At 37.0% G+C, this 17,032-nt stretch overlaps 1 protein-coding gene across 8 annotated transcripts in view; it reads right to left on the bottom strand.

Annotated features, from left to right (window-relative positions):
* SCFD1 (sec1 family domain containing 1) overlaps nucleotides 1-17,032 on the bottom strand; it is a 135,113-nt gene that overhangs the window by 38,829 nt on the left and 79,252 nt on the right. For all 8 annotated transcript variants that reach the window (XR_004478267.2, XR_007475939.1, XR_007475940.1 and 5 more), the window contains 3 exons: nucleotides 14,720-14,816; nucleotides 4,111-4,181; nucleotides 1,038-1,117 (listed from right to left, as the gene is read on the bottom strand). Coding sequence is in view for 3 of the 8 variants with exons in the window: in XM_004282144.4 (XP_004282192.3) it covers nucleotides 1,038-1,117; nucleotides 4,111-4,181; nucleotides 14,720-14,816 (248 nt within the window). In the remaining 5 variants the exon portion in view is untranslated. The remainder of the gene's footprint in view (nucleotides 1-1,037; nucleotides 1,118-4,110; nucleotides 4,182-14,719; nucleotides 14,817-17,032) is intronic.

Here is a 17,032-nt window from a genome sequence, read left to right as displayed (position 1 = left end):
AGGCGGATTCTTAACCACTGCGACACCAGGGAAGCCCCACTATTGTATTCTTTTTTTTTTTTTTTTTTTTTTTGCGGTACGCGGGCCTCTCACTGTTGTGGCCTCTCCTGTTGCGGAGCAACAGGCTCCGGACGTGCAGGCTCAGTGGCCATGGCTCACGGGCACAGCCGCTCCGCGGCATCTTCCCAGACCGGGGCACGAACCAGTGTCCCCTGCATTGGCAGGTGGACTCTCAACCACTGCGCCACCAGGGAAGCCCTCCACTATTGTATTCTTAATGTCTAGAAGAGTCCCTAGTCACTGAGCCAAAGGAAGTTATTTATCAAACAAATCATTGAACAGTAAACTGTATTTCACTTTGTAACATAACATGGCCATTTCTCAATGGTCATTAGAGTAAGTCGTCCACAACATGATTTTTAATGACTCAGTTGCATTCCTGTGGAAATGACATAATTTCAATACTTGACATTCAGGTTGATTTTCAAAATTTGATTATTACAATCGCTTCTAAGATTTTACAACTCCAATTTCTTCTTCGAGATTAATTCTTAAGAGAAGTGCTAGGTCAAAGCTATTCTTTTAAAAAACTTTTTATGCCAGCCAGCAAAATTTTGACAATTTATATTTCTAATAGTAGAGTATAAATGCATCAGTTAATTTTCCTGGATCCTTGGCACAATATTTTCAAAATCTTTGCATTATATTAATCTGCATTTCTCTGATTATTAGTGAAATTAAAACATTTAAAAAATGTTTTTGAGACATTTGACCCACAACATTTCAGTCTTTGACTTTCTCATCTCACATCTTTGAAGAAAATATAGGAAAAAATATGTCTAGGAAAGAAAGGCCTCACTATTTTATATAAAGTTGTGGAAAGGGTGGGGGAGATAAGGAAATATTTATGCCATTGAATAAAAAAAAAATACCAAGGCTCTGTTCAGTTTTCTTAGTAACATTCCCATTTTCTTGGGAACTCAACTTCCATTGTACTCTCTTAAATGGTAAGAACTGAAGAATAAAATAAAACTTACTTCCACTGTTTGATATATTGTAAGGGATTAAGGTTGCATCCAGCATCAGTTAAAGCTTTTTTGTATTGCTCCAAATCAGCCTGAAATAAGAAAAGAATCATATGACAAAAACTTTTACTTTCATGAAAGAGACCATTTTGTTTGTTATCATTGGATTAATCAGAAAGTTAGACTAAAGGCATGAGCACCTAAGTAGAGTGGAGTGGTATCTTAAGGGAGTACCCAAATGAGCATGAGATAAAAATCATGTATAATGAAAATTACCTTTGATAGGCTCCCAAATCACCTATAAAGTACAGTATTTTGTCATCCCTCAGTAAGCCCAACACAGTTTTTCCTCCACTGTTGACACAGATTGCTTGTCCTTAGGATAAGCATTAAATGAAAGATCTGGCTTGATCAAGAATATTCCAAAATTGGAAACATGAGGGGAATGACGTTGACTTAGGGGACCTGCAGATTCAGGTTATCCCATCTCATATTCACTGCAGAGGTCCAAATTTATTAACTGAACAGCAGGTGTCCTACACTTTTTAAATAGTTTTCTTTCTTATTCTTTTTTTATTTCCTGATGAGTAAAGTCTAGTTGAATTCAGATATGTCACGGGAGCCTATCATCACAGTGACTCCATTTTAAAAATTTAAAAGAAAGAAAATTTTAAGCTCACCATCAAATCAGAGATGTTCACTACTTTGCATTTTGGGGGCTATTACATCAGTAGTCAAAATTTGCGTCAAGCCACTTAATGACCACTTAAACTTATGAAAAGACATAATTCTTACCAAAAATAAATGAAATAAAATAATGTGGTCAAATTAAGGGAAACTGCATTAAGTTTTAAAATCATATATTCCTAAGAAAATATAAATAGGCTATTAGAATCCCTTAAAGGAACACCCCCATTAATGACAGAGATGTTTCTAGAAAGAAAACTATACAGTAATCCCCTCCCTTCAGCAGTTTTGCTTTCCATGGTTTCAGTTGCTGTGGTCAACTGAGGTCTGAAAATACTAAATGGAAATTCCCAGAAATAAACAATTCATATTGTGTGCCGTTTTGAGTAGTGTGATGAAAACTTGTGCTTTCCTGATCAGTCCTGCCCCAACCATTGACATCATCTGCTCCTGACATCTAACAATTGACACCATCATGGCTTGAGGACACAGGATCATCTGAAGTAGATGATTCTCCTTCAGTCAGAAGGTCAATAGTAGCCTAATGCTACATCACCATGCCTGTGTCATTCACCTCACTTCATCTCATCATGCAGGCATTTTATGAGCTCACATCATCATCATAGGAAGGATGACTACAGTACAATATATTTTGAGAGAGAGAGTCCACATTCACATAACCTTTATTATAGCATATTTTTATAATTATTCTAATTTATTATTAGTTGTTGTTAATCTCTTACTGTGCCTAATTTATAAATTAAACTTTATCATAGGTATGTATGTATGTATGTATAGAAAAAAACAGTATATATGGTAGTGGGGGGGGGAAGTTTGGTACTCTCCATGGTTTCAGGCATCCACTGGGGGTCCTGGAACATATCTCCCTTGGATAAGGGGGGACTACTGAACTTCCTTACTGAATTAAAATAAAAGTCAAGAAATGTATTCTTAGGATAAAGCAGAATTGATCTAAAGCAAATATTGGGTTTACTTTGCTGTTTTAACATGCCAAACAAAAAGAAGCCTTACAATCTACTGACATTAGAAAAATAATTGCTACCAGCAACGGAAAGGAGTTTACAACAGCCATATCATTCTAGCTGTCATTCCCAAGTTCCTTATGCTAGTTGCTCATCCAGTAAAATTATACGAAGTTAACATTAGAAAGAGTTAACAGGTCTCTAACCCAGCAACAAGACTGATAGCAAAATCACTGTTTTCCTTCACAGTATTACCTCTACATACTTAAAAAATTTTTTTTCCTCAAAAGCAATTGATGGCTTATTAAAGAAAAAGAAAACAACAAAATATCCCACAATCTACTCTTCCAGTGAGAAAAAAATCTAGAAAGGAAGATAGATTTTCCAATCATTCTTAGAAATTTATTCTGATATAAAAAGTAGCTTTTTTACTGCAATACAGTCTCTCAACTTTATTTTTATATGGATCAAATGATAGATGTGAATCTGAAGTTTAATCTTAGGAAATTATTGATACAATATTTATATAACTTTTGGAAATTTAGATATTTTCCTCCAAGTGACTTCTCTATATTCTATAATGGACATTAGTTTTTTTTTTTTTTTTTTTTTTAAATTTGTTTGTTTATTTTTGGCTGTGTTGGGTCTTCATTGCTGCACGTGGGCTTTCTCTAGTTGTGGTGAGGGGGGCTACTCTTCATTGCGGTGCGGGCGCTTCTCACTGTGGTGGCTTCTCTTTTTGTGGAGCACAGGCTATAGGTTCACAGGCTTCAGTAGTTGAGGGCTCAGTAGTTGTGGCTCGCGGGCTCTAGAGCATAGGCTCAGTAGTTGTGGCGCACGGGCTTAGTTGCTCTGCGGCACGTGGGATCTTCCTGGGCCAGGAATCAAACCCATATCCCCCTGCACTGGCAGGCGGATTCTTAACCACTATGCCACCAGGGAAGTCCCTCGACATTAGTTTTAAAACAACAGCAAAATATTACCAAACTTTTACTTTAGGTTAAAGTGAAATTCCTTGTAAGGAAAATAAGTATTAGTGGCTATAGCTCAAAGAAATGGAACTTCTAGGATCATCACATCATGAGAAATGATAAGATCAATCTTTCAAAAGGCAGAGCAAACTTGGTTAACTTAGTTTAGAATAGTTATTTTCCAGAAATAAGAATTGTGGTCATGAATTCAGTTCATATTCTAACAACTTAAAAGTGGTGAGATATTTCATGAGTGAATAGTTCTCTTGGTGACAATAAATACTGCTATAATATTCAGCGGTAAATAGAACTAGCCTTACGAAATTGTTTTTCTTTTAAAGGAAGGAATGAAGTAATTACTTGGTTACAGTGATTTTTACTTCTATTTTCTGAAACAAGCGAGTATTCTCCCTTCCTCCCAATAACTGCATACAGAGGACATACCTCAGAAGGTGCTTGCTGTGCACTTATGTAATAGATAAGAAACAGCCTCATTTTATCTTCTGGAGTTCCTGCTACAAAGGGGAAAATAGATAAGGAAAAAAAAGACTTTCATAATTCTGGTTGTTATGTATTATAGTCAACACTATAATCTCAAGGCATACATAAATGTGACAAGACAAACTAAGGTTCTTGATTCAAATGATTTAACGTTATAGGCACTAAATTACAACCATGTAAAACACAGATACGGAAAAAGATTAAATACTATGGGATTACAGGGATAAGCTATGGAAGCATCTCTATTCTATCTTCCAAACTGTCTATAGTGTTGTGATTTATGTTTCAGATCTAAACTCAAAGAAGTATAGGTAGGATAATCATACAATTCTAAAATAGTACACTTTTGAGATAAAAAGGGGGATGCTAGTAATAAGTATGTAAGGACAACTGGTATATAAATGGGACTATCCTGGGAAACCAGTTGCATGGTCCCGTTAGGTACTGGGTTATGAAAACCTGCTGGCTAAAATCATCTAACTGAGCCTAAGGTCATACTTTTGAAATTGGAGCCACTAAATATACGTTTCTCCCCTTTCTGAAGGGTCTATGAAGATTTGGAAAAACCATATGTCTATAGTATAATAAACACCATTATATTATGCAGATTATACCTGCCTGAAATTTTAAGACAAAACAAAAGATTTCAGAGAAATTTCTTGCTTGCAGTGCATCCTTTGAGCTACTACTTCTATTATCCAAAGCCCGAGACTGTCCAGAGAATCCTTTTATTTTCCCCTCAGTACTGGGTGTACTTCGATGCAAAGTGATAGGCACTGGTCATGGGTAACTCAGTTTCACTATTCAACAAATACCAATATGTATTCTCACTTCAAAGTGTGTCCCAATACGTAAGAACTCAGAATTGTTATACTTTATTATAGAATAAAAACAAGAATAATTTTTTCAAAACATATTGACTGATAACCCATTGATTTTCTATCTTCAAATTATCCTTACTCCCTAAATATGACAAAGACTGGTAATAAAGATCAATGACAGGTTCTCCAACATTCTCATGCTTACAAATAAATATTGTATTTTAGATATACTGAAGTAGGTTACTGGATTCAGGGTTTTGTTTAAATACTAGGAGAAAGCTGATATTTTTGTTTTAGCAGGTAATTAGCCTCAACGGGTTCAGGCCAAAGCTCCTACCAGCCTCTGTGAGCCGTTTCCATCATGGATTCTATTTTTAAAATGTTTGCAGTGCTACTGGGATCTGTCCCACTGCCCAGCAGCCAGTACAGGAACTTGGAGATCATCTAGTCCTTCACCTCTCAGTCTTTGGAATGCTGTTTAGGATCAGATTCATGCACGTACAACTCAGAGGTGAGCCCAGGAATTCATAAACAACTTTATGGGGTTGCTTTCCTGAGCTCCTTCCTTTTGCAATCTCCCTGGTACTTTCCAGTTTCCTTGGCCTTCCCTTTTTAGTGCTCCAGCCAGAAAGCTTTGGCTTTAGGTACACTGCTCCATTGTGTATTTCCTGCAATTATGACGAAGCAGTTAGAGGACAAAAAGAAAAAGAGGAACGGGGCTTGCTGTAGGCTCTTGGAACAATGGCTCCTAAGATACGAGAGACAGGTTCCCCTCCCTCAGAGTTTTAGGGGCCTGTGGGTTCCTGCTGGTGCTTTTAATATCCGCAGCACAGAGCATAGCCTCTTCAAGCTGACGTCTGGGTCCTTTGGACATGTTCCATCATGTTTTAAGTACTTTTCTTGCTTTCTGACCCAAGAAAATGTTTCAGGCTCATTTTGTACTTTCTCTCCCTGGAATCAACCATACTCCAATGAGTCCTAGTGGAAAGTGGAATATATAAGGCTAAAATTTTTACTACTGGGGAACTGTTGCTCCTAGCCCTGCTCAGTTGGCAGAGTTAGGGAATACATATATATGTGTACACACACACACACACACACATGCATATCTACATTTATTTCTCTATTTGGCAAGTATTTAACAAAAACACCAAGTCTACATCAGCACCTCCAATTCCAATCCAATATTACTAGGGTTCATTGTAGTTTTCTTCATTTCCATAGTTATAACTTCCATTTCTGACAGTGGGAAACCTGGCTCCCTTTTTATTACCCAATATATTTACTTTTTTATCCAGTCCCCTGTATGTAACAAATATCTTATCTCTGCCACTGTCCCCCTGCCTGCATGGACGTTATCTCCTCCACTTGGGCTCTGATTCTCTACAATGGACCCACCCACATGCCTGGCTATAATTCTCACCCCACCTGAGCCAATGTTTGGTTTGTCCTATGCAGGGTCACCCCCCTTAATCTGATAGGACTCTTATACCCTTATAACTGCTCCTACATGTGGACACTCCACTCACTTCACTTGGACTTTGACACTTCATGCTGGATTACCAACCCTCCCTCTACCGGATATGTGGATGCCCTTCTCATCCTGCTCAGGTTCTGACATCTTGTTCTGGGCTGAAGTGGTACTACACTGCTACTTTGCATGAATGCCTACCTTGCTCTTCTCTACTTAACGTCTTTAATAATAAATGGTTTGAGAAAGTAAGGGAAAGGAAAAAGAAAGGTTCTCATTGCTTTTTTTAATCAACACACTTAATTGCTTCAACTTTACTCAAAACTTATTGTAAATAACAAGGAATAGCTCGGAAGTGATGAACTTATATGTATCTTTCATATTTTTAATTGTAAAGTACACATATCTTCAAAATGTTATGTTCTCCCCACAAATCTAAATTTTTAAAAGTGTGAGAAATACTATGCCTTCTCAGAAGTTTTTATGAATAGAACCCTTTAATTACAAACAAGTAAAAAAAAATTTTAAACTTACTTTCCAACGTGATATAAAATCTAAAAGTCACACCAAAACTATAACTCAAAAAACACTATTATTTACTCGAAGAGCTTGTATGTAAAATATAAGCTAAAGAGCTTATATGCTTTTTATTCATTTTTCAAAACAGCTGAGATTTGAATTGAAAACTCTTCTGAAATTATTAAGCCTGTAAAGTTTAGAGAATTTTAGTGGCTAAAATCCTGTGAAGATCTTATGATTATTATGATTGAAAACAATGATTAGATTATACTTCCTAAGTACAAATAGTTATATCTTGTTTTAAGAAAATCTAACAAACATATACTTAGATAAATATAAAGGGATTGTCTACAGAGTTTCTCTAAAAGTGAATTCCCAGGGGCCTCAGATGTGAATCCGGGGTGCAGACGCCTGTCAAGCCCAGGCGGAATCCCTGGCATGCTGGGCGGTGCGGGTGGTGCAGATGGCCCAGCTCTGACCCCGAGGACACTAGGTCACCCTGTGCACCTCAGGCCACCGCCCTGTCCCTCAGGCAGCTCCAGGTCCCCATGGCCACACCAGCCAGGCGGTTCCAGGGATGTGGATGTCCGTGTCTTTGGGGGACCATTACTCTTTGCCTGCCACATGCCGTGTGGCTGACAGGGTCTTGGTGCTCTGGTGGGGTGTCAGGCCTGTGCCTCTGAGGTGGGAGAGCTGAGTTCAGGACACTGGTCCACCAGAGACCTCTCAGCTCCACGTAATATCAAACGGCGAAAGCTCTCCCAGAGACCTCTATCTCAACGCAAAGACCCAGCTCCACTCAACGACCAGCAAGCTACAGTGCTGGGCACCCTGTGCCAAACAACTAGCAAGACAGGAACACAACCCCATTCATTAGCAGAGAGGCTGCCTAAAATCATAATAAGGTCACAGACACCCCAAAACACATCACCGGACATGGTCCTGCTGACTAGAAAGACAAGATCCAGCTTCATCCACCAGAACACAGGCACTAGTCCTCTCCACCAGGAAGGCTACACAACCCACTGAACCAACTTTAGACACTGGGGGCAGACACCAAAAACAACAGGAACTACGAACCTACAGCCTGCGAAAAGGAGACCCCAAACACAGTAAGTTAAGCAAAATGAGAAGACAGAGAAACACACAGCAGATGAAGGAGCAAGGTAAAAACCCACCACACCAAACAAATGAAGAGGAAATAGGCAGTCTACATGAAAAAGAATTCAGAATAATGACTGTAAAGATGATCCAAAATCTCAGAAATAGAATGGAGAAATTACAAGAAACGTTTAACAAGGACCTGGAAAAACTAAAGCACAAACAAACAATGATGAACAACACAACAAATACAATTAAAAATTCTCTAGAAGGAATCAATAGCAGAATAACTGAGGCAGAAGAACGGATAAGTGACCTGGAAGACAAAATAGTGGAAATAACTACTGCAAAGCAGAAAAAAGAAAAAAGAATGAAAAGAATTGAGGACACTCTCAGAGACCTCTGGGACAATATTAAATGCACCAACATTCGAATTATAGGGGTCCCAGAAGAAGAAAAGAAAAGCAAAGGGACTGAGACAATATTTGAAGAGATTATAGCTGAAAACTTCCCTAATATGGGAAAGTAAATAGTCAATGAAGTCCAGGAAGCACAGAGAGTCCGATACAGGATAAATCCAAGGAGAAACAGGCTAAGGCACATATTAGTCAAACTATCAAAAATTAAGTACAAAGAAAAATATTAAGCAGCAAGGGAAAAGTAACAAAAAACATACAAGGGAATCCCCATAAGGTTAACAGCTGAACTTTCAGCAGAAACTCTGCAAGCCAGAAGGGAGTGGCAGGACATATTTAAAGCGAAGAATGGGAAAAATCTACAACCAAGATTACTCTACCAAGCAAGGATCTCATTCAGATGCGACGGAGAAATTAAAACCTTTACAGACAAGCAAAAGATAAGAGAAATCTGCACCACCAAACCAGCTGTACAACAAATGCTAAAGGAACTTCTCTAGGCAGGAAACATAAGGGAAGGAAAAGACCTACAAAAACAAACCCAAAACAATTAAGAAAATGGTAATAGGAACATAAATATTGATAACTACCTTAAATGTAAATAGATTAAATGCTCCAACCAAAAGATACAACTGGCAGAATGGATACAAAAACAAGACCCGTATATATGCTGTCTACAAGTGACCCACTTCAGACCTAGGGACACATACAGACTGAAAGTGAGGGGATGGAAAAAGATATTCCATGCAAATGGAAATCAAAAGAAAGCTGGAGTAGCAATTCTCATATCAGACAAAATAGACTATAAAATAAAGACTAGACTATTAGAAGAGACAAAGAAGGACACTATATAATGATCAAGGGATCAATCCAAGAAGAAGATATAAGAATTGGAAATATTTATGCACCCAACATAGGAGAACCTCAATACATAAGGCAAATGCTAATAACCATAAAAGGGGAAATCAACAGTAACACAATCACAGTAGGGGACTTTAACACCCCACTTTCTCCAATGGACAGATCATCCAAAATGAAAATAAATAAGGAAACACAAGCTTTAAATGATACATTAAACAAAATGGACTTCATTGATATTTATAGGACATTCCATCCAAAAAAACAACACAATATACTTTCTTCTCAAGTGCTCATGGAACATTCTCCAGGAGAGATCATATCTTGGGTCACAAATCAAGGCTTGGTAAATTTAAGAAAACTGAAATTGTCTCAAGTATCTTTTCCGACCACAATGCTATGAGACTAGATATCAATTACAGGAAAAAAACTGTAAAAAACATAAACACACCAGGCTAAACAATACATTAGTAAATAACCAAGAGATCACTGAAGAAATCAAAGACGAAATCAAAAAATACCTAGAAACAAATGACAATGAAAACACAATGATCCAAAATCTATGGGATGCAGCAAAAGCAGTTCTAAGAGGGAAGTTTATAGCAATACAATCCTACCTCAAGAAACAAGAAACATCTCGAATAAACAACCTAACCTTACACCTAAAGCAATTAGAGAAAGAAGAACAAAAACCCCCCAAAGTTAGCAGAAGGAAAGAAATCATAAAGATGAGATCAGAAATAAATGAAAAAGAAATGAAGGAAACGATAGCAAAGATCAATAAAACTAAAAGCTGGTTCTTTGAGAAAATAAAGTTGACAAACCATTAGCCAGACTCATCAAGAAAAAAAGGGAGAGGACTCAAATCAGTACAGTTAGAAATGAAAAAGGAGAGGTAACAACTGACATTGCAGAAATACAAAGGATCACAAGAGATTACTACAAGCAACTCTATGCCAATAAAATGAACAATGTGGAAAAATGGACAAATTCTTAGAAAAGCACAACCTTCCAAGACTGAACCAGGAAGAAGTAGAAAATGTAAACAGACCAATCACAAGCACTGAAATTGAGACTGTGATTAAATATCTTCCAAAAAACAAAAGCCCAGGACCAGATGGATTCACAGGCAAATTCTATCAAACATTTAGAGAAGAGCTAACACCTATCCTTCTCAAACTCTTCCAAAATATAGCAGAGGGAGGAACACTCCCAAACTCACTCTACAAGGTCACCATAACGCTGATACCAAAACCAGACAAAGATGTCACAAAGAAAGAAAACTACAGGCCAATATCACTGATGAACATAGATGCAAAAATCCTCAACAAAATACTAGCAAACAGAATCCAACACCACATTAACAGGATCATATACCATGATCAAGTGGGGTTTATCCCAGGAATGCAAGGATTCTTCAATATACACAAATCAATCAATGTGATATACCATAATAACAAATTGAAGAATAAAAACCATATGATCATCTCAATAGATGCAGAAAAAGCTTTCAACAAAATTCAACACCCATTTATGATAAAAACCCTCCAGGTAGTAGGCATAGAGGGAAATTACCTCAACATAATAAAGGCCATATATGACAAACGGACAGCCAACATCGCTCACAATGATGAAAAATTGAAACCATTTCCTCTAAGATCAGGAACAAAACAAGGTTGTCCACTCTCACCACTATTATTCAACATAGTTTTGGAAGTTTTAGCCACGGCAATCAGAGAAGAAAAGGAAATAAAAGGAATCCAAATTGGAAAAGAAGAAGTAAAGCTGTCACTGTTTACAGATGACATGATACTATACATAGAGAATCCTAAAGATGCTACCAAAAAACTACTAGAGGTCACCAATGAATTTGGTAAAGTAGCAGGATACAAAATTCATGCACAGAAATCTCTTGCATTCCTACACACTAGTGATGAAAAATCTGAAAGAGAAATTAAGGAAACACTCTCATTTACCATTGCAACAAAAAGAATAAAACACCCAGGAATAAACCTACTTAAGGAGACAAAAGACCTGTATGCAGAAAACTATGAGACACTGATGAAAGAAATTAAAGATGATACAAACAGAGAGAAAGATATACCATGTTCTTGGATTGGAAGAATCAACATTGTGAAAATGAGTGTACTACCCACAGCAATCTACAGATTCAATGCAATCCCTATTAAACTACCAATGGCATTTTTCACAGAACTACAACAAAAAGTTGCACAATTTGTTTGGAAACGCAAAAGACCCTGAATAGCCAAAGCAATCTTGAGAAAGAAAAACAGAGCTGGAGGAATCAGGCTCCCAGACTTCAGACTACAATACAAAGGTACAGTAATCAAGACAATATGGTACTGGCACAAAAACAGAAATATAGATCAATAGAACAGGATAGAAAGCACAGAGATAAACCCACGCTCCTATGGTCACCTTCTTTGTTTCTTTTTTTTTTTTTGCGGTACGCGGGCCTCTCACTGTTGTGGCCTCTCCCGTTGCGGACCACAGGCTCCAGACGCACAGGCTCAGCAGCCATGGCTCATGGGCCTAGCCGCTCCATGGCATGTGGGATCTTCCCAGACCGGGGCACGAACCCGTGTCCCCTGCATCGGCAGGCGGACTCTCAACCACTGTGCCATCAGGGAAGCCCTGGTCACCTTATTTTTGATAAAGGAGGCAAGAATATACAATGGAGAAAAGACAGCATCTTCATAAGTGGTGCTGGGAAACCTGGACAGCTACATATAAAAAAATGAAGTTAGAGCACTCCCGAACACCATACACAAAAATAAACTTAAAATGGATTAAAACCCTAAATGTAAGACCAGATACTATAAAACTCCTAGAGAAAAAAACATAGGCAGAACACTTTATGAGATAAATCACAGCAAGATCTTTTTAGACCCACCTCCTAGAGGAATGGAAATAAAAACAAAACAAAAAAAAACCAAATGGGACCTAATGAACCTTAAAACCTTTTGCACAGCACAGGAAGCCATAAACAAGACCAAAAGACAACCCTCAGAATGGGAGAAAATATTTGCAATTGAAGCAACTGACAAAGCATTAATCTCCAAAATTTACAAGCAGGTCAATATCAAAAACACAAACAACCCAATCCAAAAATGGGCAGAAGATCTACATAGACATTTCTCCAAACAAGATATACAGATTGCCAACAAACACATGAAAGGCTGCTTAACACTACTAATCATTAGAGAAATGAAAGTCAAAACTACAATGAGGTATCACCTCACACCAGTCAGAATGGCCATGATCAAAAAATCTACAAACAATAAATGCTGGAGAGGGTGTGGAAAAAAGGGAACCCTCTTGCACTGTTGGTGGGAATGTAAATTGATACAGCCACTATGGAGAACAGTATGGTGGTTCCTTAAAAAACTAAAAACAGAACTACTATACGACCCAGCAATCCCACTACTGGACACATACCCTGGGAAAACCATAATTCAAAAAGAGTCATGGACAAGCCTCTTATATATCCTCATCCACCAGAGGGCAGACAGCAGAAGTAAGAAGAACTACAATCCTGCAGCCTGTGGAACAAAACCACATTCACAGAAAGATAGGCAAGATGAAAAGGCAGAGGGCTATGTACCAGATGAAGGAACAAGATAAAACACCAGAAAAACAACTAAATGAAATGGAGATAGGCAATCTTCCAGAAAAAGAATTCAGAATAATGACAGTGAAGATGATCCAGGACCTCAGAAAAAGAATGGAGGCAAAGATCGAGAAGATGCAAGAAATCATCCAAGAAACAAAAGCCAGATGGCTTCACAGATGAATTCTATCAAATATTTAGAGAAGAGCTAACACCCATCCTTCTCACACTCTTCCAAAAAATTGCAGAGGAAGGAACTCCCAAACTCATTCTACAAGGCCACCATCACCCTGATACCAAAACCAGACAAAGATACTACAAAAAAAGAAAATTACAGACCAATATCACTGATGAATATAGATGCAAAAATCCTCAACAAAATACTAGCAAACAGAATCCAACAACACATTAAAAGGATCATACACCATGATCAAGTGGGATTTATCCCAGGGATGCAAAGATTCTTCAATATACGCAAATCATCAATGTGATACACCATATTAACAAATTGAGGAAGAAAAACCATATGATCATCTCAATAGATGCAGAAAAAGCTTTTGACAAAATTCAACACCCATTTATGATAAAAACTCTCCAGAAAGTGGGCATAGAGGGAAACTACCTCAACATAATAAAGGCCATATATGAAAAAAAAAAAAAAAAGTCATGTACCACCATGTTCATTGCAGCTCTACTTACAATAGCCAGGACGTGGAAGCAACCTAAGTGTCCATCAACAGATCAATGGATAAAGAAGATGTGGCACATATACACAATGGAATATTAGCCATAAAAAGAAATGAAACTGAGTTATCTGTAGTGAGGTGGAGGGACCTAGAGACTGTCATACAGAGTGAAGTAAGTCAGAAAGAGAAAAATAAATACTGTATGCTAACACATATATATGGAATCTAAAAAAAAAAAAAGTTCTGAAGAACCTAGAGGCAGGACAGGAATAAAGACGCAGACGTAGAGAATGGACTTGAGGACACGGGGTGGGGGAAGGGTAAGCTGGGAGAAAGTGAGAGAGTGGCATGGACTTATGTATACTAACCAATGTAAAGTAGATAGTTATTGGGAAGCAGCCGCATAGCACAGGGAGATCAGCTCGGTGCTTTGTGACCACCTAGAGGGGTGGGATAGGGAAGGTGGGAGGGAGACGCAAGGGGGAGGAGATATGGGGATATATGTATATGTATAGCTGATTCATTTTGTTATAAAGCAGAAACTAACACACCATTGTAAAGCAATTATACTCCAATAAAGGTGTTTAAAAAAAAGTGAATTCCCTAAATATTTAAAACAAAATTCAATTTTAGATACATCGTTTTAGGAAACTCTTTAGGGTGAAACCAAAGTAATTAGAAACTGCATCACTTAGAGATGCTGGCTTTGAATATTTTACCTTCAAGTCTTCCTGGAGCCAGCAGAAATTGAGCTTCAAATGTATCACTTTAAACAAATGAATATAAAAAGTGCTTAAATACCTCCCTCTCCCCAAAAAAGCACTTACATACCATCAAAGAAAAGTTCAATAAAATAAAATGTAAATGATTTTTCTACCTTAGTAACTGCTATGCTACAAATTTCTCAACAGGAAATAGCTCATTTAATTATCTCATTAATAGCAAAGATTGTGAGAAAAACAATGATTCTATTCAGATTTTACTCAAATTGAAAATGCTGGATTCATCAGAAGTAAAACTTACATTAACCTCAAATTCATGGTACATACCATCAGGGTCTGATATTATATCTAGAAGCGATTTATCCAGAGTAGTTTTGCTCATTATTTTTTCTTCATATTCAAAATATACATCCAATTTTCTTGCCTGTTTCAAAATAAGTGTCTGATTAGAATACATCAAGTAATAAAAACATACTAAAGGACCCTCAGCTTACAAGTTTCTATGATCAATTTGAAAAACAAATGTTCATTTCCTAGTAGAATTTAAAGTTTCTTACTTTTGACATTGTTAATATAAAAAAAAGATAGATTGACTATTATATTTATCATATTTTACTTATAAATTCAGAACTAACTCTGCATGTCATATATTAGCAAAGACAAAAATCCACACAAATCTCAATTATTGTATTAATTAGTAACTAGCATACAAATAACACTGTATTCCATGCAAATTAATATTAAGTGGTCGTGTTACGTTTACTTTTTTAGTGAGTAAATTCAGATATTTTCATCTTAACCAGGAAGTTACCCTAATTATTTTCAATGGTTTTTAAATAAAATATTTTCCTACTTAATACTTTGAAGTTTAGATAATGGAAAAGTAGTCAAACTTAGTTTTTCTGTATGGCAGCTTTTCTAATTTAAAATTCATTGATTAAAATTATCCAAATGAAATTAACATGTTAGGATAATCCGAGGTAAATAAAAATTACCGAGTATCTATTAAATTATGCTTCAAATAAGACAAGAGAGAAAAGAACATGCTTTACTACTGAAGGTATTACCAATCTAAGTAGAAACCATTCATGAAATAAATGAGAATACTTATGAGATACCAACAAAGAACCAAAATGTAAATATAGAATATAAATAAATATATTAAGTTCAGATGATAGAATGAAATAATTAACCAATTGTGGAGAAGGAAGCGATGAGTTCTGAATTGTTTTGAAAGTGGTTTGGGGACATGGATAGACAGAGTTCATTTCAGTTAAAGGGATCATACCAAGGCATAATCAGAGTGGACAGATCTGAGTGGCAGACTCAGGAGTGATTTCATATATGAGGCAACAGGCAATCAACCAGAGTCCCTCAGTCCCACTCCCCTGCAGTGGCACACAAGGCCAGAGCTTTAAACAGATGAAATATTCCGTTTGAAAATCCAAACAACATGAAAAAGTAAATACATTGAGACCTGTCTTCACTCCTGTCCTTTTCCACCCAATTTCCACCTGCTTCTTTGGATATTCTTTATTTCTCCTATAGTTTTTCACTTTCTCTATGCAAATAGTATCTATACCCTAAGATCCCTCTGCTTTCTGCCACAAAAGGTAATATACTATACTCTTCTGTCCCTTGTTTTCACTCGATATAACCAGTACATGGAGAACTTCCTTATTAGTGAAGTCTAGATAAGAGTTAATAAACTCTGTCAGAGTTTTCCTTTTTATAAATGGCTCTTCATACTCTTCAGATTCCCTGATACAGGAACCATTTTAACTACTGTATAAAGCTACTTTGAATAACAAAGTAGATGAGAGGTAAAGTCCTAGGAATGGGAAAATGTAATATCAAAAATGAACAAAAGAAATAGAAAGGAGATCCTAGGAAAGAGAAAATGGTGGTGACTGTGTGAATGGAAAGGAAGAGACAGATACTTAATAATTAACATGAGAATGTATATGGGAAGGAAGCTAGTGAAAAAAGTCAAAGATAACTCCTGGGGAACTAGGATAATAGTAGTAGGAACTATGTTAACATAAATATTAGATTGGGAAAGGCTAATTATCTGTAGAGTAAAGCTAGGAATGGAAGGGGGAAGGTGATAAAATAAGGTGTTAGGCTGACTTTTGGGCCCTCACAATCTGCTCCAGCCAACTTTTCTGTTTTATCACTATTCACTAGGTTCAGTTCCCTCTAGTCACATCAATTAACTCACTGACTTTCATTAAACGTAATGTATGCTTTTAATCCTCAAGGATTAGGCTTGGGTTATATACTCTTAGCTTTTTTAGAATGTATTTCTCCTCCATTACCTGCCCAGTGAATTCTACTCATTTTTCAAGGTCCAGCCTCTTTGCAGCATCTCTGTAACTCTTCAGTCTCTGTTCTTTCCCTTTCCTGCCCCTCTCCCAATCTTCTTCACTGGGAGAATTTATTAATCCCTTAAGTGTGTACTGACAGCACTCTGTACACTTCTCCATAATAATAATCACACCACATTACTGTCTTTGGTTTACCTGTTACTCTTCTAAAACTGTGAACTCCTTAAAGTGTGTCTAATTAATTGTTTAACCCTAGGAGTCTAACACAGCACCTGGCTCATAACAAGTACTTGATAAAATATTTGTTGAATGT

Source organism: Orcinus orca, chromosome 2 (genome assembly GCF_937001465.1).
Source record: "Orcinus orca chromosome 2, mOrcOrc1.1, whole genome shotgun sequence".
In the NCBI taxonomy this organism is placed as follows: Eukaryota; Metazoa; Chordata; class Mammalia; order Artiodactyla; family Delphinidae; genus Orcinus; species Orcinus orca.
The sequence above is the reverse complement of the archived record's forward strand: the minus strand, read 5'-3'. Positions and strand labels throughout refer to the sequence as shown.